This window comes from Lontra canadensis, unplaced genomic scaffold (assembly GCF_010015895.1).
Source record: "Lontra canadensis isolate GAN:19392208 unplaced genomic scaffold, GSC_riverotter_1.0 scaffold598, whole genome shotgun sequence".
Taxonomy (NCBI): domain Eukaryota; kingdom Metazoa; phylum Chordata; class Mammalia; order Carnivora; family Mustelidae; genus Lontra; species Lontra canadensis.
Genome location: NW_022631585.1, coordinates 1 through 21,871, shown reverse-complemented (window position 1 = coordinate 21,871; position 21,871 = coordinate 1). Strand labels below are relative to the sequence as shown.

At 40.9% G+C, this 21,871-nt stretch overlaps 2 protein-coding genes across 2 annotated transcripts; both read right to left on the bottom strand.

The window, feature by feature from the left end:
* Positions 1-8,275: 8,275 nt before the first annotated feature.
* Positions 8,276-9,676, bottom strand: SLC25A2 (solute carrier family 25 member 2). The gene has a single exon (XM_032850635.1). It carries the CDS (start codon positions 9,544-9,546, stop codon positions 8,641-8,643), a length of 906 nt encoding a protein of 301 aa, XP_032706526.1. The 5' UTR covers positions 9,547-9,676; the 3' UTR covers positions 8,276-8,640.
* A 7,655-nt stretch (positions 9,677-17,331) lies between these two features.
* On the bottom strand, positions 17,332-19,577 carry TAF7 (TATA-box binding protein associated factor 7). Its single transcript, XM_032850634.1, has one exon. It carries the CDS (start codon positions 18,904-18,906, stop codon positions 17,857-17,859), a length of 1,050 nt encoding a protein of 349 aa, XP_032706525.1. The 5' UTR covers positions 18,907-19,577; the 3' UTR covers positions 17,332-17,856.
* Between the last annotated feature and the right edge of the window lie 2,294 nt (positions 19,578-21,871).

The following is a 21,871-nucleotide window of genomic DNA, read 5'->3' as shown; positions in this document are numbered from 1 at the left end:
TCCTGCTGAGCACAGAGCCCCATGTGGGGCTAAACCTCAGGATCCCAAGATCATGATCTGAACCAAAATCAAGAGTCTGCGGCTCAACCGATGGGGCCCCCTAGGCACACGAGTTAGAACACTTTGTATTGGCATTTTGTGCCTCAGGGGGTGCAAGAGGACTATGTCCAGATTCAGCCCATCTCTAAACTGCCCCCAATGTTTATTTATTTCCTGGACTTAGGTGACTGCCTTCCATGAGGGTGGTAGCCTTCCAAACAGGATATGGTCCATTCACCTTGGAACTGTCATCCATAAACCAAGCAGCTCTTTTTAAGTCAGTTGAGGGCTCTTTATAGGGCACTGCCCATGTGACAATAGAATCCAGCAAGGCTTTATGCAGTTCCAAAGTCAGTCCTATGGGAAAAGAGGCTCCTCCTTGTATTTCCTTGTACTCCCCAGGCGGCAGGATCCCAAGTAAACCATTTCCATTTTATTATGAAATTTTTTGGGCATTTCCATCCTTATTAGAGTATTTCACCAATATTACTTTAGACGTTATGGGTATTTCCGCTTTCAGCATCATTTTATGTCCTTCAATCACCAGGATAGCTTCAATTAATATCTAATAACAAAGCAGTAAATGCCTTTCAAATGGAAATTCTCTTGGCCAAAGTCCCAGTAGGCATTGCAGGGAAGCACTCACAGGCTTTTGTTCTAAGTCCTAGCCTTGGCTCCACACAGGGCTCTCAACACAGAGAATTTGTCCCTACCAGCACTCTAGCTTCCATTCCACACTGCATGGCTCAGGCAATCCTATTGGTTCTCATTTAAGATGTCCAATTAACCTTACCTGCAGGACTGATTTACGTGTCTTCTGTTTTACAATACTAAGGGAGATGTTCCTCAGTCAGCTACAATGTCTACTGCCCAAATATAATCAGTTTAAAAAGACAGAACCACTTCACATAAAACTTATTCAAGCATACCAGTTCTCCTATAAAGTTTTACCATAATTCATCAACTCATATGTTCCTAACTATAGTCTCTATTAGGATTTATCCACAGGTTTTGATTTTATAATACCAGGTAGGGAAGTGTTCCCCACCCATACAGAATGTCAGTTCTCATATAAAACATTCAGTCAAGTTGAGACAACTTCTTTACATAATACATGCTTAAACGTTCTATCTTTCATAATCCTGTCAACCATTACAGTTTTAGGTTATCTCAACCCAATTGTAGCCCAAATCAGGGCTTCACCCTTGGGCTTTGGTATCACATTATGTGGGACTTCCATATTGAGGAATCCTGGAAACTTCTCTTCCCCAACCCCTGGCCATTTTAACCACTCTTGTGCAAAAGGCTTTGAGTCCCCAGCAAGAGGTCAAGCCATGGGACCCTGGCCCTTTGGTCAATTTTTGTCTCAAATAATCTACCTAACCACAGTTCTCAAGCTATTGCTGGCTAGGTTTCTCATTTAATCTTTATCTTCTGACTTTTTACCTTTCTCCAAATAGGGTTAAAATAGAGCAGGACTTGTTTGGGGATCCTTTAATGTTTGGGGGCCAGTGAGGGGGTTTTGGACTGCCCAAACTTAGGTAGTACTGTATTAAAACCTTTGTTTAACCCCATTAATATCTGTTTTATTAATCCCATTTTTAAGTAACCATCTAAAGATTTCCACCATGATGAGACAAATCCTGTGGCTTTCCCTTTTCCCCCTCTTTATTTTGTTCCTATCAATATCCATTCTATTAACTTTATTCCTTAATAACCATTTAAAATTTTCGAATTTTTTGCAAAGAATACTTTGTCTCTTCCTTTCGCCTCTCCCCAGTCTCTTGTTAATTAACTTTATGCTTTTATTAGCATCTGTTGGGGAAAGTTGAGAGAGAAAATTAGAGGAGGCTTCCCAACACGTTTTTTGCTTTTGCAACATTTAAGGTTATATGGAAGGCCCATGTGAAAGAGCACGCCCTAAACACAGCATTTACTGTGACCTAGGTGATGGGCATATTCAGTGGGTGAATCTTATGGTCATCATAAAGCCCAATCCTACACAACTTGCATATGAAGCATATCAGAGGCCTCACCTTGGGTGTTCCACTTGGCATATCTAGAGGGAAATGGATAATCCGTCTTTCTAGGGTAAACAGACCTTACAGTGGCTTTTACCCAGTCCACCAGTCTAACTGTTCCCTCAAGAGTAACCCCCACTACATCTCGATCATTTGCCATCTGTAATTGGTCCATAGTGAGTTGTGGGTCCTGTATCAACCCAAACATTCTCTTCCATTCTGCAGCATTCAAAATGAAAAATGTAGCTCCTAGAGGAGTTATTCTCACAATCCATTCAAGTAGAAGGTTTTTAAGGAAGCTGATGATATCAATCTATAAGATAAAACAGTTCCTTCACACTATGCCCCCCGGTTCCAATGGTTTCCTGGTTTTTCTGACACCAACTTTGACTATTTTATTGATGATTAGAGGTCCTAAAGGGACTTTTCTTTTGTTCCTGAACAATTTTTTTTGTCCTGGGGTGGGTGTAGTTGGGCATCTCTGAAGCTGGTGGTCCAAACTCAGACTCAATGAAATGACTTTGGTCTAGCATCAATGTCTGACCCAGAATTGCTCTCTTCTCTTTTCAGTTTAGCAGTTACAAATAACAATAACCAAGTGTTAAAAAACAAAATTCAACTGAGTAAATTTTAGGATCTAATTGGCTTTATGCAATGATTCATTATCTAGCAGCATCCTATCTAGCAAATAGAAAGGAGCTCTGAAAAGCTATATAAAATGGAAGGATTTTATAGGAAGAAATGGGGAGGGGCAATCAGCAAAAAAAAAAAAAAGAAGAAGAAGAAAGAAAGGATTGTTTCAGGCAAAGTCACCATCTCTTAGGGGAAAGAGCAAGAGATCTTTTTATTTTTTCCCCAAAACTTGCTGATACTGTTCTCTTGCCCCTCCGCTTGCTTCTTACTCTTATTCGCTACTCATGACATTTTCTTTGGTTGTTTATTTTTAAAAGAATTTTTTTAAATTTATTTATTTGTCAGAGAGAGTGAGCACAGGCAGACAGAGTGGCAGGCAGAGGCAGAGGGAGAAGCAGGCTCCCCGCTGAGCAAGGAGCCCGATGTGGGACTCGATCCCAGGATGCTGGGATCACGACCTGAACTGAAGGCAGCCGCTCAACCAACTGAGCCACCCAGGCGTCCCTATCTTTAAAAGATTTTATTTATTTATTTGAGAGAGAGAGAGAGAGAGAGAACAAGCAGAGGCAGAGGGAGAAGCAGGCTCCCCACTGAGCAGGGAGCCAGATATGGAACTCCATCCCAGGACCCTGGGATCATGACTCAAGCCACAGGCAGACACTTAACCAACTGAGAAACCCAAGCACCCCAGAGTAGGCGATCTTAATAGGTAGATTACCTCATCTTCCTTTGGAGGATGGAGAGGCCCATGTGATAGATTACCTCATTGGTACTGACCAAAAAATTTTGACTGTTAAGGCTACGTATCTGGGAGAGGTTGAAACTGCAATTAGGTTAGGTATTAAACCCCATTTGGTGACTTGACTTAGCATAAGTGACTCCATTTTGGGTCTCTGGTTTTCCTTTAATCCAAGGGATTGAATATTTTGCCTTTTTCCTTATTAGTTTGCATTTCATTGTGTATTCAGTGAACCATCTCTTCAGAAGTTGGATCCATCACTAAATTCCATTGGCATCTTGTACCTTTAGCCCCTGACTATAGCGCAACTGCTGCTCTAGACCATGGGTGACTGTGTGGCCACACAGAAATCAAAGGTTCTTCATCCCTCACCTTTTCATCCTTTCTCTTCTAAAACCACATGTTTCTGCGAGCCAGGACCAATCTAGCAAATCCCACTTCACTGACACCAGCTCTTTTAAGGTTCTGAATAGCCAGTTTCAACATAGGGAGAAATATAAGTTAATTAAGCTGATTCATCAAGATTAGAAAAAACTGGAGAGTACATTAACTATTAAATAAGTTGAATATTTCAGCATCAGCTGGCCATGAGTACTACCAAAAATTCAAGGAAAAAATAATTAGTCTTAAACAAACACTTCTAAAGACTAGAAAGGAAAGAACACTCCATAAAAATATCATATGTTTAACATGACTCCGATATTAAGAAAGGAAAATTAAAAGGCAATATCACTCATTGACGTAAATTAGAGGGAGAAAAATATCACCATTGTCTTTATAGATACAGAAAAAACATTTGTTAAATTTTTTTTTTATTATGGAGTAAAAATCTCCTTAAACTAGGAATAAAAGGAAATTTTCTTTTTTTTAAATATTTTATTTATTTATTTGACACACACAGAGAGAGAGAGATCACAAGTAGGCAGAGAGGCAGAGAGAGAGGAGGAAGCAGGCTCCCTGTTGAGCACAGAGCCTGATGCGGGGCTTGATCCGAGGACTCTGGGTTCACAACCTGAGCTGAAGGCAGAGGCTTAACCCACTGAGCCACCCAGGCACCCCAAAAGGAAATTTTCTTAATCTTTAAATGATATAGGGTGGCTGGGTGGCTCAGTTTGTTAAGACTCTGACTCCTGATTGTGGCTCAAGTCATAATCTCAGGTTGGGGAGATCAAGCCCCATATTAGGCTCTGTGCTGGTCATGGAGCCTGCTTAGGATTCTCTCTCTCCCTTTCCCCCTTCCCCACCTCCCCAGCCCTGCTCACACGTGCAAGTGCATGTGCACACACCCACGTACACGTGTTCTCTCTCAGTAAGTAAACAAAAATAATAAAAAGCTTTAAATGATGTGAAAACATTTACAGCAAAACACTTACTTGTAAGATGTTAAAATCTTTCCTCTAAAATTAGAAACAAGACAAAAGCCCACTTTAGTATCTAGTTAATATTGCACTGTAGGTTTTGGCTAGCATTATAAGTCAAAGAAATACAAGTCATCTGGATAACAGAGGAAGAAGCAAAGTTGTTATTATTTGCATATGATGTTAAGGAGTACACAGAGAATCCAAAGTACCTGCAGATAAAATGTTATAGTTAAAAATAGTTTAATAGGGTTGCAGAATTTGAAAAATCAATACCAAATTAGTGTATTTTACAAATGGAACAAAAAGAAATTGACATTTTAAATCGAGATGTGATTTACAATCATAAAAAATCAAGTAGCTAGGAATAAGTATAACTGATGAAGTGTAAGACCTATGTTGGGGAAATTACATAATTTTATAAAGAGATATTAAGATGACTTACATAAATGGAAAAATATATAATGTTTGTGAATCAGAAGATTGAATATTTTAAAGTTATCAATTCTCTTCTCCCCCAAGACATTACTTTAAACATTAAAACATTACTGTGACATTACTTAGAAATTTGTATGAAAAAATAAAAGTCAATAATAGCTAGGAAGCTATTAAAAAGAAAAAAGAACAGGAAGAAGAAACCTACCCTGGGGAGTTGCATTCTTGGTTTAGGCTCTTGTATTGATCTCAGGGTTGTGAGATCAAGCCCTACATGGGCTCTAAGTTCAGAGTAGAGTCTGCTTAAGACTCTCTCTGCCCCTATGCTAGTGGGCTCTCTCTATCTAATAAATAAATAAAGCTTTAAAAAAAAGAAAAGGGGGGGGGTACCTGGGTGGCTCAATCTGTTTAGTGTCTGCCTTTGGCTCAAGTCATGATCTCAGGGTCTTGGGATTGAGCCCCGTCTCATGCTCCCTGCTCAGTGGGGAGTCTGTTTCTCCCACTCCCTCTGCTGCTCCCCCTGCTCATGAGCTCCCTCTCTTTCTCTCTGATAAGTAAAATAAAATCTTTTTTTATTTATTTTTTTAAAGATTTTATTTATTGGGGCGCCTGGGTGGCTCAGTGGATTAAGCTGCTGCCTTCAGCTCAGGTCATGTTCTCAGGGTCCTGGGGTTGAGCCCTGCATCGGGCTCTCTGCTCAGCAGGGAGCCTGCTTCCCTTCCTCTCTCTCTGCCTGCCTCTCTGCCTACTTGTGATCTCTGTCTGTCAAATAAATAAATATTTTTAAAAAAATATTTTATTTATTGGGGCACCTGGGTGGCTCAGTGGGTTAAAGCCTCTGCCTTCGGCTCAGGTCATGATCCCAGGGTCCTGGGATCGAGCCCCGCATCGGACTCTCTGCTCGGCAGGGAGCCTGCTTCCTCCTCTCTCTCTCTGCCTGCCTCTCTGCCTACTTGTAATCTCTGTCAGATAAAATAAATAAAATCTTTTAAAAAAAAGATTTTATTTATTTATTTGGCAGAGAGCGAGATCACAAGTAGGCAGAGAGGCAGGCAGAGAGAGAGGAAGGGAAGCAGGCTCCCTGCTGAGCAGAGAGCCCGCTGCTGCTCTTGATCCCAGGACCCCGGGATCATGACCTGAGCCGAAGGCAGAGGCTTTAACCCACTGAGCCACCCAGGCACCCCAGCTTTATAGGCTTCTTAAGAACAACACTTTATTGAGAGAAATTCTGCCAGTCTTGGAGCAGCAAGGAATAATGAGGCTTACTTTAGTTGTAACCAGAATGACCCTCTATTCCAGATGGCTGAAGAACAGGTATTCAATTCCAAGCATGTGGGGATCAGATGAACTATGGTTTTTTGTTTGTTTGTTTTTGTTTTCTGGGTTTTTTCTTCAGTGCTTAACATATACATATGATATGGTTTAATAAAATTGCTTTTCTTATGTTTCATTGCTTTATACAGTCACACCTCATACACACTCATCAATAAAATTCCCTGATGGCCAATACCAAATTCAGAAGGTTCAAACATTGTAAAAGACTGACAAGGAGTTATAGACCCTGAGGTAAATTTCAGGATGGGTCAGCCCTATTCACTGTGGAGTGCAAGTACTAGGTTCTGTCTAGTTCAGCCTGAGAGGAGAGCGTTTCATGTCTGAGTACTGTCATTAACCACCAAAAAGTGAACAAAAGTTCTCTTGGCTTTGGCATTTTCTGTTGCCCTGAAAGGGGTTCTGACCGGTGGGTGGCAGAGAAGACATGAATAATCCAAAATGCATCAATAGCTCCATCCCATTCGTCCATTCCTCAACCTAAAACCCAGTAGATGGCATACCTGGGTGGCTCAGTCTGTTGAGCGTCTGCCTTCGGCTCACGTCATGAACCTCGCATCCTGAGATCGAGTCCCCATGTCAGGTTCCCTGCTCTGTGAGGAGTCTGCTTCTCCCTCTCCCAATGACCCTCACCCCTGCTTCTGCCCTCACTCCTGCTCTCTCTCTCTTAAATGAATAAAATCTTAAAAAAAATAAAGCTCAGCAGAGGGAAAGCTCTTTGGGAGGGAAGAAGAGGGAAAGTTGGTATAGATGAAGGCTGTGCTACTTCCCAAAGGCCTCATGCTTTAGGCCACATCTAACTAACAGTGCAGAATATGGTCCCACTTTGAAAATGAATGCCAGAAAGAGAGCATCTTGAACTGATGAATCTATCCTGAAATTAATAATGCACACTATGTCAGCTGAGTTTAAATAAAACCCAAAAAAGATGCTTTCTAAATATATCTAAAGATATATATGAACATATATATAGCCATCAGAAAGGATGAATACAATTTGCATCAACATAGATGGGACTGGAGGGGATTATGCTGAGTGAAATAAATCAAGCAGAGAAAGACAATTATACAGTTTCACTCATATGTGGAACATAAGGAATAGCATGGACCACAGGGGAAGGGAGAGAAAACTGAATGGGAAGGAATCAGAGAGGGAGACAAACCATGAGAGATTCTGGACTCTGGGAAAAAAACAAGGTTACAGAAGGGAGGGGGCGTAGGGGGGACAGGGTAACCGGGTGATGGGTATTAAGGAGGGTATGTGTTATGATGAGCACTGGGTGCTATACACAGCCAATGAATCATTGAACACTACATTAAAAATTAATGATATACTATATGTTGGCTAACTGAACATAAAAAATAAAAACAATTCTAAAAAAACAAAAAACATATGTATATATAAATGTATATATATATATATATATATATAGAGAGAGAGAGAGAGAGAGAGAGAGAAAACATCTTGGGAAAATGCAGGATGCTTATTCTGAAATTTTAACTCAAGAATGTGGAAGCCACACCAGTATACAGGTATACTGTCCTCTTAAAAATCTAGATGGTTATTTCAGATTTCAAGTACCACACAAAACCTTTTTTAAAACTTTAATTGCCTAGTATAGTGAACATGTTAAGCAGAGTTTTAGAGACCCTACATCTCAAATGGATTAAGCCGTCATTTATGACCATCTTCATGAAACATGGTTAACTCTTTCTGGTGATATGGATTAAACATGAAACCAAACTGTTTTACTCACAACAGATAACAGACTAAACTGCATGTACCTGTACAGGTTTATACAAGAGCCATGATGGAACTATATTTTTCATTTCAGATCAGGGTCATAGGCCACCTGCTCACTATGTCTATCTCACCAAACACAAGAGCAGCCATCTTTCTATTTAATACAATTATGGGTGGAAATCATAGGATGTAAAATAGTTCTTCTGTAAAGTTTAGAAGAAGGGAAGACAAAAAATTCCCATGAGGTAAAAAATAATTCCACAGTGGTCCAGGGCTCCATGAAACCTGAGATAAACTAGTCCTCTAAGGCATTTGCGTGGATCCAGTTCACCGGGACCCTTCAGTATGCTTCAAACTGGCTCATCATCATTCTCCTGCTATATTCATAAGCCAGAAATAGTGACCCATTGGCAGGGAGCGCTCGAATCATAGTAGCGGTCAGTCCAGAATATAATGCTGCTATTCCTTCATTTTTCACAATACTTACAAGAGTTCCCAGAAACCCAGCCTGTTTTCCAGACATGGAAAGAACTTGAATTCTGGATTTGATACAATCCACTGGGTAGATGACAAGCCAAAGACAGATTCCAGCAATTCCACCACTTAACATCAAGGGGACAGGGCCCAGTTCATCTTTTGATCTGCCTGAGGCAAAAAATGATCTACTCAGTTCATAGCCCCCGAAGAAGAAGAAATAGCCTGGAACTTCTTGAAGGAGAGTGCTGGAGAGTCCTTGGTAGAAGCCCAACGGGCCTTCCTCTCTGAGGATACCTTTCACGACGGACCAGATTGTATTGTGGCTTTTTACTATTTTGCCCGACCTCTCCATTTCGTACATGGTCTGTAGTCGGCACTTTACAAGCTCAGTGGGGCACAGGGCCAGCGCAGCAAAGGCGGAGGCAAAGGACCCCGCAGTGGCCGTCTGCAGATCACTCAGCTTCGCCTGCCTGTCCAGTCCAACCACTTTCCTCACGAACTCTTGGCAGAAGCCGTAGCACATGAAGAGGACAGAGTTCTCGGCGACGTAGGCCATCAGCGCAGGGCCCGTTCCCTTGTAGAAGCCCCGCAGGCCCACCTGGGAGTACGTTTTCAGGCAGCAGTCGGCGAGACCCTTGTACAGGCCGGGGAACGTCTGCATCTTCACTTTCACTGTGTCGAAAGGCTGCCCGGTCAGGACACAGGCCGTGCCCCCTACCGCGCCCGCTGTCAGGTCGATAGCGGCCTGGATGGCAGGACTGGACTTCATGTTCCCTCACATTCTCCGGCTGGTCTCTGGGGGAGGCAGCTCTCTGGAGCCCCAGGCAGGTGTCACACCCCAGCCCCCCGTTCTCGACTCTCCCTCCTCGGCGGGAGAAGCCGCTTAACCCCACGCTAGGTCTCGGGCGCTCTCCCCGTGCACTGAAATAACCTCCAGCGGGCGGGCTCACGCGGGGCCTCCAGCGCGCCCTGCCGCCCGCCGCCGCTGCCGCCACCCGGCCCTCCCAGCTCCCGCCGGCCCGGGGCACCCGCTGAGTACACACTTTTCTTTTTCTTTTCTTTTCTTTTCTTTCTTTTCTTTTCTTTTCTTTTCTTTTTTTTTCTTTTCTTTCTTTTCTTCTCTTCCTTTCTTTCTTTTCTTTCCTTCCTTCCTTCCTTTCTTTCTTTCTTTCTCTTTCTTTCTTTCTTTTCTTTTCTTCCTTCCTTTCTTTTCTTTCTTTCTTCCTTCCTTTCTTTCTTTCTTTCTTTCGTTCGTTCTTTTCTTTCAAAAAATTAAGTTGACTCCACGCTGGAGCCCAACGCCGGTTGAACTCTTGAACTCACGACAGTGAGATGGAGACCGGAGCTGAGCTCCACAAGAGTCAATTGCTTAACCGACTGAGCCGCCCAGGCGCCGTGTAAGTACACACGTTTAATGAATTATAATACAGCGATTGAAAGCTGTTCGCTAAATTCTTGCAATTACCGCCAGAGACTCGAGGCGCCGCTGTTAACAAGCCTGGACAGAAACGCTTTATTTTTCGGCTAGCCCCCGCCCTCTCCCCAGGTTTCTCACTAGGCAAAACAAAAGGGGATAAGTTCCTAGCGGAGGCAGCCTGGGGTCAAAGGTCAAATATACAGAAACAGATTTAAGACAGGGAAGACAAACTACTGGCGAGGGGTGATATTTACATAACAATTGGGGGCTGCTTTTGATCAGAAAACCCTTAAAGTCTCTAGGACAGCAATGCCAGTTCTGCAGCGACTCTTCCCTCCACCAGCGACGCTGCGGGGTTAGGGGAGGTGCGGGAGAAGGGTGGAGCCTGAGACCCTCAGATCTGCCCCGTCCTGCCTGTGGTGCTGGGAGAATGGCTACTTCCGCGGCCACATCGCCAAGGATCTGGGGTTGGAGCCCTGGGAGCTGGTGGCTCCGAGCCCTCATCATTTCTAGAGTTAGGACATGGCGTTTTACAATTGGCGTGGAAAACAGGTTATTTTTTTAAGTCTCTAAGAAAAGAGCTGTGTGGCTCCAGCGCCCTCTACTGGCGTAAGTTTTGAGGTTCTTGAGGAGTCAGAGCCTGAGGCAGCTGCGAAAGATGGGGATATAAATGACAACGGGCCCAGCTTCCAAAGCAAGTTGGGGTTTTGGACATTAGCTTGAGGATACCCCTGTCAGGACACACTTTTACCTTCCAGATATATGCTCATAATCCCAGCGTTAGGACGAATTCTCTTAAGGTTTCCATTCTAAAGGGGCGTCGGTGTTTTACTTTGAGGGTAAAACTAAAACGGAGGGGGCAGGAGGTAGGCTGAAATGATTCTCCCTTCGGAAAGCTTTCCTTGTGTGATTATCTTTGGATGTCAACTGATATATAAAAGTGAGGCACTGAAAAGCAGATGGTGCGTGGATAATTTGCCAACAGATAGACGTCATCGTAGTAAACAGTTACCTGGCCTTTTCCTTGAAGAATGCCCAAATGTCAGTATTTGATTTCTTTTCTCTGCAACACATGGTTTCTTCAGAGAATAATCTTGAAATCTTAACTCTTTGTGTGTGATGTAAGGCCTAGATACTGATTTAATGAGATTGAGAATGGGGGAAGAGGGGTGAGATTACTACAGTAAAGTATATAGATTTTCACATAATTTTCTTGTTTGATCCCATACATTCCTTTATCTGTGCCTGCTTTCTCTTAGTTTGAGCCTTTGGTTTAATTTACCTAGAAAATAAACATCTGTGGAATGGGGAAGGTGCATGTACTTCAATGAACCCCATATGTCCTTCCAGGTACCTTTCTCCCTTCCTTGGAAACTTCTGCATGCAAACACTGAGTTTTTCCACAGGTTCTATATCAAGTGGGTTTTTCTTTCTTTGGTATACTGCTTTTCAGACATTTAGCATGTAACTTTCTCTGAAAGTTAATTTGTCAGTCATTCCTCTGCTTTGGCCTTCTGAAAATAGGATGACATTCTTCATTCACTGGCTCATCTCTTATTCTTTTTGACCTTGAGATTTTTTATTATCTTGGTAAACTTTTTGACAGAAAAAAGAGCTGTGTGAGAACACTGCCATTTTACACTAGAAAAAGATTTTAAAATTCTTCATGTTGAGGAATAGTTAATAGTTGAGGGATTTTAAAAAAATTTATTATACTTTTTTAAAGTAAACTTTACCTCCAGTTGGGGTTAGACCTCACCAGCCCAAGATCAAGGGTTGCATGCTCTATGACTGAGCCAGCCAGCTTCCCTGAGGGATTTTTTTTGTTTTGTTTTGATATTACCCTCAGGAAAGTCAAGAAGAAAAAAAGTATTTTAATATTTATTGTGGAGGCTCTATCAAGTTATCTAGAAGTGTTTTCAATAGTTCAACGACCACTGATTGTCAATTAGTTACATCTCGTTCATTGTTTATTTAAAAAACACATAATGAGTTTTTACAAACACAAGACATACAGGAAACTGCAATAAATCATAAACTGCTTTTGCATTAAGTTCACACATATGTTTTGGAGAAGCCAAATTAGTGATCCAGGCCAGGGATCACAAGGGCATTAATAGGGAAATGGTCTATACCTTAAATTGCCAGACATAATTGCATAAATAGTAGAGACTAAGATCAAGTTCTATGATTTTAACTAAACTGCTGGACTTGGAGAGAACAAATTCCAGCATGTATTATATCACTGCCCTAGATAATAGGTAAGCAACTGAAATCATTTTTTTTATTCCAACCAAAATGATAATGCTTCTTGTTTTAAACTGGAGCACTTCTTCTCAAGGCAAGAAAACAATGGCAAAGAATTTCCAGATTTTTAAAAAATATTTTATTTGTTTATTCGACAGAGAGACACTGTGAGAGAAGAAAGACAAGCAGGGGGAATGGGAGAGAGAGAAGCAGGCTTCTAGATGAGCAGGAAGCCTGATGTAGGGCTCGATGAGGGGGTATCCATTGTGGGGGCACCATGAGGGGGGCTCTACGCGGGTCTTGATCTCAGGGCCCTGGAATCATGACCTCCGCAAAAGGCAGAGGCCTAATGACTGAGCCACCCAAGCGCCTGGAATTTCCAGTTTTTCATTGAAGACCACTACCCTCGACAAGATGAATGCCCAAATCACATGCTCCCTAGCTGTTAGACTGAACGGCCAGATAGGATTACTAGAGAAGTAGGGTGTGAGCTAAGGCCTGAATGGCAAAAAAGACAAACAGGAGAATATCTGGAGACTGTTCCAGGAAAAGGGAACTGTACCTGCTAAATGAAGCTCTGAGTTGAGAAAGATTGGCATTTGAGGTACAGGAAAAAAGTCCAGTATGACTGCTGTGTAGTGAGCAGTCTTCCCACTCTATATTTTCACATAGAATTCTTACTGGGTAATAAAAGATAACCAGAGTTTAAGACACAGTCCTTCAAAGACATGAATTGTCACAATTTTTCTAAATTTTCATCTCAAATAAAAATTTTATCTGCAAATTAAAAACGTCAGGCCTTATGACACTTAGAACTGAACATAAAGATCCCATTTACCTAATCTGTAGATATAACAAAAATTGGATGTTGATAGGGATGTTTTTTGCAATATTTGCTATAATTAAAAAATTTTAAAGGGAACAACCTGAGTGATCAGCACTAGGGGAGTGGATAAAATGTTTTTTAAAAATCTATATCATGGGGATGCCTGGGTGGCTCAGTGGGTTAAGCCTCTGCCTTCGGCTCAGGTCATGATCTCAGGATCCTGGGATGGAGTCCCACATCAGCCTCCCTGCTGAGCAGGGAGGCTGCTTCCCCCTCTGTCTCTGCCTGCTGCTCTGCCTAGTTGTGATCTCTCTCTCTTTGTGTGTCAAATAAATAAAATCTAAAAAAAAAAATCTGTATCATGGGATGACTGGGTGGCTCAGTCAGTTAAGTGTCTGCCTTTGCCTCAGGTCATGATCCAGGGTCCTGGGATGGAGTCCTAGCATCTGGCTTCTTGCTCAGTGGGGAGCCAGCTTCTCCCTTTGCTTGCCACTCTCCAGCTGTTGTGCTCTCTGACAAATAAAGAAATAAAACCTAAAAAGAATAAAAATAAAAAATAAAAATCTGTATCTTGAACAGAAGCAGTAAATCTATGTATCCTAATAGGGAAGGATACTTACATTTTTGAGTCATAAAATTTTTTATTTGTGCCTACAACAAAATCATATATATTTTTTGCTTTTCAAAACTGCAAAAACATATATAATTAAATGTATACCAAAGAAAGGCCTGGAATGATAGATCTCAAAATGTTAACAGATTACTTTAGGAAGTTAGTGTGAAAGGGACTTTACTTTTTGTCTTTTTAAAATCTCTGCACTGTTTAACGTTAAAAAACTAGCCCAACTACAAACCATACTCATTAGCCAAGGGAACTGTGAGAAAAATGAGTCCTTTTGTTAACACAGGACTTACTTTAAGGAAAATGGATCCCAATCTTCTTTTTCTCTTTAAGTTTGCATAAGAGATTAATTACTCTTATGGAGTTCTCAGTATTAATACAAAGCCAAACTATTACTAAATCAAGTAAAAAAGTTGTTGTAGTTAGCTGGGTCAGTTTGTTTACACTGTAGGTATATTTGAAGAAATTGTTTCAGTTGTAATTAGATTCTTTGATTTGAAATCAGCTACTTAAAATGGCTTTAATTATACTTTTCTTTCTGATCACTTTTGAATTCAAGTAATTATTTCATCCCACTTATGTTCAGACAGTAGTAGTTTGCTTTTATTGTTAATAACACAGGTGCCTGCTTTTATTAATTTACTAAATTTCAGGCATTGTTCTAAGTCCTTTATTTGTACCAACTCAAGAGCCAAGAGCCAACAACTCAACAGTCCTATGAGGTATGTAGTGTTATCACCTTCATTTTAGTGATGAGAACAGTAAGAAAAACAGATTAAGTTACTTGGGCAAGAAGCACACAACCAAAGGTCACTAAGCTAGCATACAAACCCACGCACTGCACCTCTTGACCTTGAGATCTTCATCTCTTTACTATTCTTTAGTAAGTGACTAACAAGCCAAATTGCCTACTTTTGGTGAATTTGCAGTCTAGTGGGGGATGAGCTGTAGGTAGTTTATACTCTATTATGATAAATGCATAAGACTATTTATCCCAGCAGGGGAACATAGTGACTCAGTCGGTTAAGCACCTGCCTTCAGCTCAGGTCATGATCCCGGGATCCAGCCTGGCGTCGGGCTCCCTGCTCACTGGGAATCCTGCTTCTCTCTCTCCCCCTGCTTGTGTTCTCTAAGACATAAATGAAATCTAAAAAAAAAAAAAAAAAATACTATCCCTAGCATCCACTAGAGTGCATGAGATTATAACAGACACTAAATGTTTAGTTCAGTACATCATATCCAGTGTTTGGTACTGTATAGCATAGTATTTGTGGAATAAAAGGGAAACACAGAGTAGAGGTAAATCTGTAACTGAATTGCTCTAGATGGAGATCAAGAAAGCCTCGCTGGAGTTAGTGATATTTAGTTTGAGGTCTGAGAGTTAGTAGAATTTGGCCAAATGAAGAGGAAAGTCTTCTAGATGTGGATCGAAATCAAGCAAGAGGATGTGGTGAGATGAGGCTGAAAAGGTTAACTGGAGCGCTCCTAATCTTGTGTCTTTTTAAAATTATAAACTTGGTCCTGAAAGCAATGGTGTACCATTCAAGGGTTTTAAGCATGGGAATTACATGATCAAATATATCTTAGGACAATCACTTTGATGACCAAGTCAAAAAACTAAATTACATGGTAAGAAAAAAAAATGTTTATACACACCACAACCACACACACACACACACACACACATACACACAACCGGTTAGAAAGTTATTGCCATTTGCTAGGCAAGAGATAATAATGACTTGAACTAGGGCAGAGGCAGGAGGATGAAGTAGTGATTGAAGAGCTTTTTAGGAAGTAGACTCAGCAGTTCAAGGGTGAGTAGTCAAAGGTGATGGTTTAAGCGTCTTTTTTTTTTTCTTAAAGATTTTATTTATTTATTTGACAGAGAGATCACAAGTAGGCAGAGAGGCAGGCAGAGAGAGAGGAAGGGAGGCAGGCTCCCTGCCGAGCAGAGAGCCCGACGTGGGACTTGATCCCAGGACCCCAAGATCACGACCTGAGCCGAGCTTAACCCACTGAGCCACCCAGGCGCCCCATGGCTTAAGCTTCTAGCTTCATTAATGAGGATGGGTGGTAGGGCCGTTTAGTTCACTTAAGTTTTAAAAAGAGGAAGAGCAGGTTTTCAAGGAAAAGGAGGAAGTGAGAGTTCCATTTTTAACATTTGGAGTTGCCTGAGGTATACTTACAAGGGTTTCCAGTACACAGGTGAATATACTAAATGTGAACTCTGAAAGGATCAGGCTTAGAAATAAGGATTTGAGCATCAGCATAGTCCTAGTAACAAACTGTGGTCACACAATCACTAGACCATTCTGTTACTGTATGCAGCATCTTTCCTTCCTATTATAGATGGAACTCAGCCATCACTGGTGTTGACACCTTCATAAGAAAACAGTATTTTGTTAAATGATTCACTGTAAAAGGCAAATTTGTGGAGCTTTTCAGGTATCAAGGCTGTAAGTGTAGCAAAATACTGAATGTACTAAACATAACTTATTACCTACCATACTAATGCAGTAAGAAAACTTATTTGCAAAATCAAGAAATAATCCAAAGTTTGACAGTCAGAGAAAACTTAAGCCTGTACTATACTGAAATCTTAACAGTCTAACAACATTTTGGTAAAAATGATTAGATAATGTGAGAGAAAAATTAGTTTTTTGAGATGTCCAAACATTAGCATATGATTATAGACTTAAGAGGTCTGGACAATTTTAACATTTCACCACTGCTGTTTTCTGTGAAATACAAAATTAAGGTGGGCTTTAAATGTTTCATGAGGCCAATTTTCAAACCAACCTTTAATCCCAAACTGTCCGAAGTGAATTGCATGCAACTGCATTTTGTAAATTGTTTTCAAAAACAGCTCAAGTGTAAAGCCATTAGATTAGAATCCTAAGAACACACAAAAATTGTTTAAGAAAATTTGAAATATCCCACTATAGCGATGACTTCCTTCTGAACAATTTTGATTCAATATGGACATAACAACTTGAGTTCTGAGAATAGTATTAAATAATTGCAGTAACTGAAGTTGAAAATATTTAGAAATCCAACTAATCCAAACCATTGGGTTGATCCGGTGAACAGTACTTGATATGATAGCCTTTTTTCTACTGTATTAACCAGATGACCGTAGTGCTTAAAAAAAAAAAAAAAAGACCTTCATGTACAAAACTTAAGGATCATTTAGGTAGGTTCTGTACCTAGTGATTTTTAACCTGCAAATTAAACAGGTGGTTTGGAAACTTAATGTAAGGCACAAAGATGACATTTCCCAATTTCTTTGACCCTACTGTGTTTTCTTAAAACCCAACATAACTGCTTCTTTCCCTACAAAACAGGATCAAATCACTCAGTCATTAAACCACACCAAGAAACCACCTCGCAGGAGGACCTGATATCCCCACTACCCATAAAAAAGCAACAAGACACATAGTGAGGTAAAAATTAGTTGCTTTTATTGTGTTAAAACAGCTTTATGAAATGATTTCCAACCCTACATATGTAAGAATGCTTTGAATAGCTGGGAAAATAGCTATCACTTCATGGGAAAATACACAAACTAGCTTCACTGCCTATAGACTAGACTCTGCTTACTGATCTCAGATGGCATCACAGAGAATCAACAGCCATTTATGGCAAATGGAGAAATAGCAGCAAAGTCCTGCTGTGAAGCTGTGATAACAAAGGTTGAACTGTTTATTCCACTAATCCTGCAATCTTCCTACAATCATTTATCTGTCTATACATTACTACTTCCTACAGGATAAACAGCAAAGTGGTTCTGACAGAAAATGAGATAGCAATTCACATGTGTATTTGTCTGTAAGACAAATTCAGTAGAAGACAGTGGAGAAAATGAGAACTACTGCACAGTTCTATCTAGTCCAGGTGATGAAGCCAAGATTCTTCTTTCAATGCTGAGCACTCTAAGGAATGAAACTAAGTATGAGAGCTCTTTTCACTTCTCTAGGAGTGATTCTAGCTCTTCTTGCAAAGAGCTGAGCTGCTCCTTTTCTCGGTCTTCCTTTTGTTTGAGTTCATCCAGCACAGCCTGAAATCTGTTCTTGAGAGCCAGATTTTCCACTTTCATGATGAGATCCTCCTGTCGTTTTGCCCTATCCTGTGTCTCTTGGAGTTTGCCTTTCATATTATCAATCTGTTTCTGAATTCCCATAACCAGCTGGTTGGTTCCCTCATTTTCTTGGTGCTGCTCATCTGATTCATTCAGCTTGTCCTGTAGCTGTCTTTCCAGATCTTCCTCAGTGTCGATGATGTTTATATCCTCTTCATCTTGATGCTGCGTCTCATCTTCATCTTCACTGCTGCTGCTGAGGTCGTTGAATATCTCCCGAAGCTCATCATGTTCTAAAGAGTCGTGGCCCTGCCTGTGACCAGACATACCTGGAGAAGAGATATCAAGCCCCTGATTTTCTGTTTCTTTTGTTTCATCTTCAGCAATTATCTCCCAACGAGTACTCACAGCTTCAGCATCTGTACTTAGCAACCTCTTCACTTCCTTCTCCACATCTGGAGATTCAATATACTTCTTTTTTGCTGTCTTCCGGAACCTTCTCTTTCTCACATTTTTTAGAGGCAGAGTAATTCCATGGTTCCATATAAACTTTTTTTCTTTGTCCTTATCCTTTTTCTTGCTTGCTTTGGGATCAGTAGTAGCAACTGGTTCCTCCACAGGAGGATAGAGATCACCATCAACTGTGGAGACAAGCATCTGACATATATCAGCTGTCTTGTAAAAAGTTTTTTTATCAATGGTCTTCAAACTTTCCATAACACAGGGCAGATCTACCAATTTTGAGGCCAGTGGGACCCGGTCCACTCTGACGATTCCGTGACGTCCATCAGGGTGTAACTCAATTGTCAGTCTGTCCTTCAGGTTGACGTGACCAGACTGTACCGCCCGCCTCACAGTAGAGGCATATTCCGGAGGCAGCCGTAAGATAAACTGGCTCTCTAGCTCGTGAGGCGCATCATCTTTGCTCTTACTCATCTTTACTTCTTTGAGGCTCACTTTTCTAACAACCACTTGTTGCACTAAAAGTTGCAGCTACTGCAAGCAGTTAGAAAGACCAGTTTGTTACGATTCGAAATCCTTAATTATAAAAAGTTTTAAGCAGAATAGGGGCAAGGCGTCTATTTTGTCTTAATTTTGAATTAAGGTCCAAGTCTTTAGAAATATGTTGTGCCTGAATACCAGTCGTTAGAGACACTAATCAGTTCGGTCCACTTAAATCTACTGGCTGCAATGCAAGTTCCGACCTCTAGATGTCGCTGCCGGACAATGCAGACCGAGCTAGCTAGCAGGAAAGCAAATGGCGGCTTCTGCGGAATGATTTTCGACACAAAATGAAAGGCCCAGTAGACTCTCCCAATCCACAATCTCTCCCGGAACAAAGGTATTCAAAAAGCAGGACGCAGTGCGCTTTCTTCGCCTTAGGTACTTACAATCCGGTGACGATTATAAACCCAGCTTCTCCGAACAGGAGCAAGCGGAAAAGGAAACCAAGCAACACGGCCGGGAGCCGAGCGTCTCCTTCTTTATTCCTTTGTTCCGCCCGGATCTCAGGAAAGTGATCCGCTTATCAACGAAACGCCGAGGACGGGCAGTGCAAAATCTCGCCGAGATCCGCAGCTCGCTGCGCCCGACGCGGCAGCTCAGCAACACAGCCACTCACACTGGAACTGCAGACCCAGCAAAGAAAGCGCTACAGAACACCGCCGGACAAGAGAAGCGCTGTGACTGACAGCACGCCTAAAGCGGAAGTGCGGGCTGCTCCAGCGCGCGCAGGCGCAATTACGCTATCCGGGGACTTGTCCTCTCGCGAGAATTTGACTTAACGCGAGAAAAAGCTAGTGTTTCTTAAAGAGCTATCGGTTTTGAAAATATTTAAAGGCAATGCTTGCAGGAAAAACACAGACCCTCAAGCTCACCTTTCCTGTTTTGTTGAGCCAGCACCTTTACCGGTCGCCGTGGGTCCGGATGGCTCCTAGGCTTCTTTGTGATTGCTGGAGATAGGGCATCCGTGCGGAAAGCGTCTTTGCCTTTGGAAACATCTCGGATGCTCCACACGGTATATCCAAATCTGGAGCAGATACAAAAAATTATACTTAACCATATAGTGGATTGTAAAGTACCCAAATCAGTGGAGTAATAAGGACATGCTGACCACTATATAATTCTATGTTTTGTTGATGATGAAAATGCCCTGAGGGGACCCATGACTTAGGGACTGCTACTGTTTTGAAGGACCCCAAGGGAACATGGTGATTCCTCTTTTTAATATGTTTGATGTAGATATAAATGTCAACAGGGAAGTAAGTGTTCTTCTGGAGGCACATATTCGTTTAGGACAGAGCTGTCTAACAAATGGTCTGATTGAAGTAGAATAAAATTGGAAGTATTACTCCCTATCATGCTTTTGCCTGTAATTTTTAAGTTAGGAATTTTTTTTTTTGTTCCACGTCTACTATTTTAAAACTGTTTATGCTTGTTTCTTCTATGGGTAATGAGGTATTCATTTGCATGTTTTGTAGTATTTAGGCCTAAATATGTAACCGTTTCCACTTGCACCTATTCATTTCCATTCATTTTTTAGTAGGATCAGTTTGGTAAAGCATCAAGCTCATTAAAATTTTATTTCTATCTTCTAAAATACGAACTGCACATAAATTTGAGAGAGCTCACGTGAAATGTGATTAATACTTTCAAAATCCGCTTTATTTGTTTAGGTACTTACTATCTCTCTTGCCCCAAATTGGAAGCTCTGTGATAGTCAGGAGTTTGTGGTTTCCCGTGTTCATTGTGTCCCAGTGCCTAGTACCAAAACATGGGAGACACACAAGAAATATTGCTAATTGAAGGAAATAATTGATCCATGACATAAGAGAAAATGGCATAAATATAGTCTAATTCCCATAATGATTTGTGAGAGAAAATGGGTCTTATGTTACCTTAGAATGAGATAGATCCACTTTATACACATTTTCTTGCTAGCCAAGAACAGTGCCAATTGTGAGTGGAGAGTTTTGGTAAAAGTGTGTGTGAATGTGTCTTCTTTGGTTTAGGTAGACTCTGATACTGTGTGTTATGGGAGGAAATTAAAATGGCCTGACACCAGTTCGTTTTGTTGTTGTTGTTAAGTTTGAAGGAGAAATTACATCCTTCCAGATAACTACATTAGTTCTTATTGTTCTATAATGTGTTGAAGAATGTTAGCGGATTTAACAATAATTTCCAAGATCATCTATTTTCTTTTTGAAGGTGAACTTTTTTCACTGTGCTGTCCCTTAATTATACCTGGTTTTACTTATTTTATACATATAACAGGATATCTGCTGGCCTCTGCATAGTACTTTATTTAACCATATAAGATGTAAGGACATGCCTATAAATGAAAATAATCCAAATATTTCTTTGCATTTTAATTGCCAGAGTTCTATGATGCTCAAATATCCTTGTTACAGAAAATAGCTTAAGATAAATTCTATGTAATTCTGACCTGCCAAAATTATGATATATTTTGGTTACTAACCTTTAAATGGGATATTTTCAGAGATAATTAAAAGGATTAACTGAAGTTTCCTCTAAAGTAAATACCTCCTTCAATCCTGAAACATATTTTCTGTTCATGAGCTTAACATATTTTGCAAATGCTGTTTTTTTGAGGGAAAATTACATTGATCCTAAAACTAAGGGCTCTGCCACATCACCCATTACTCTAATGTCTATTGAAAAATCCAGGTTTTTAATTTTTTAAATTTTTAAGATTTTATTTATTTATTTGACAGACAGAGATCATAAGCAGGCAGAGAGTTGGGGGTGGAGCAGTCTCCCTGCTGAACAGAGAGCCTGATTTGGGACTTGATCCCAGGAACCTGAGATCATGACCTGAGCTGAAGGCAGAGGTTTAACCCACTGAGCCACCGAGGTGCCCCAATCCAGGTTTTTTTTTTTT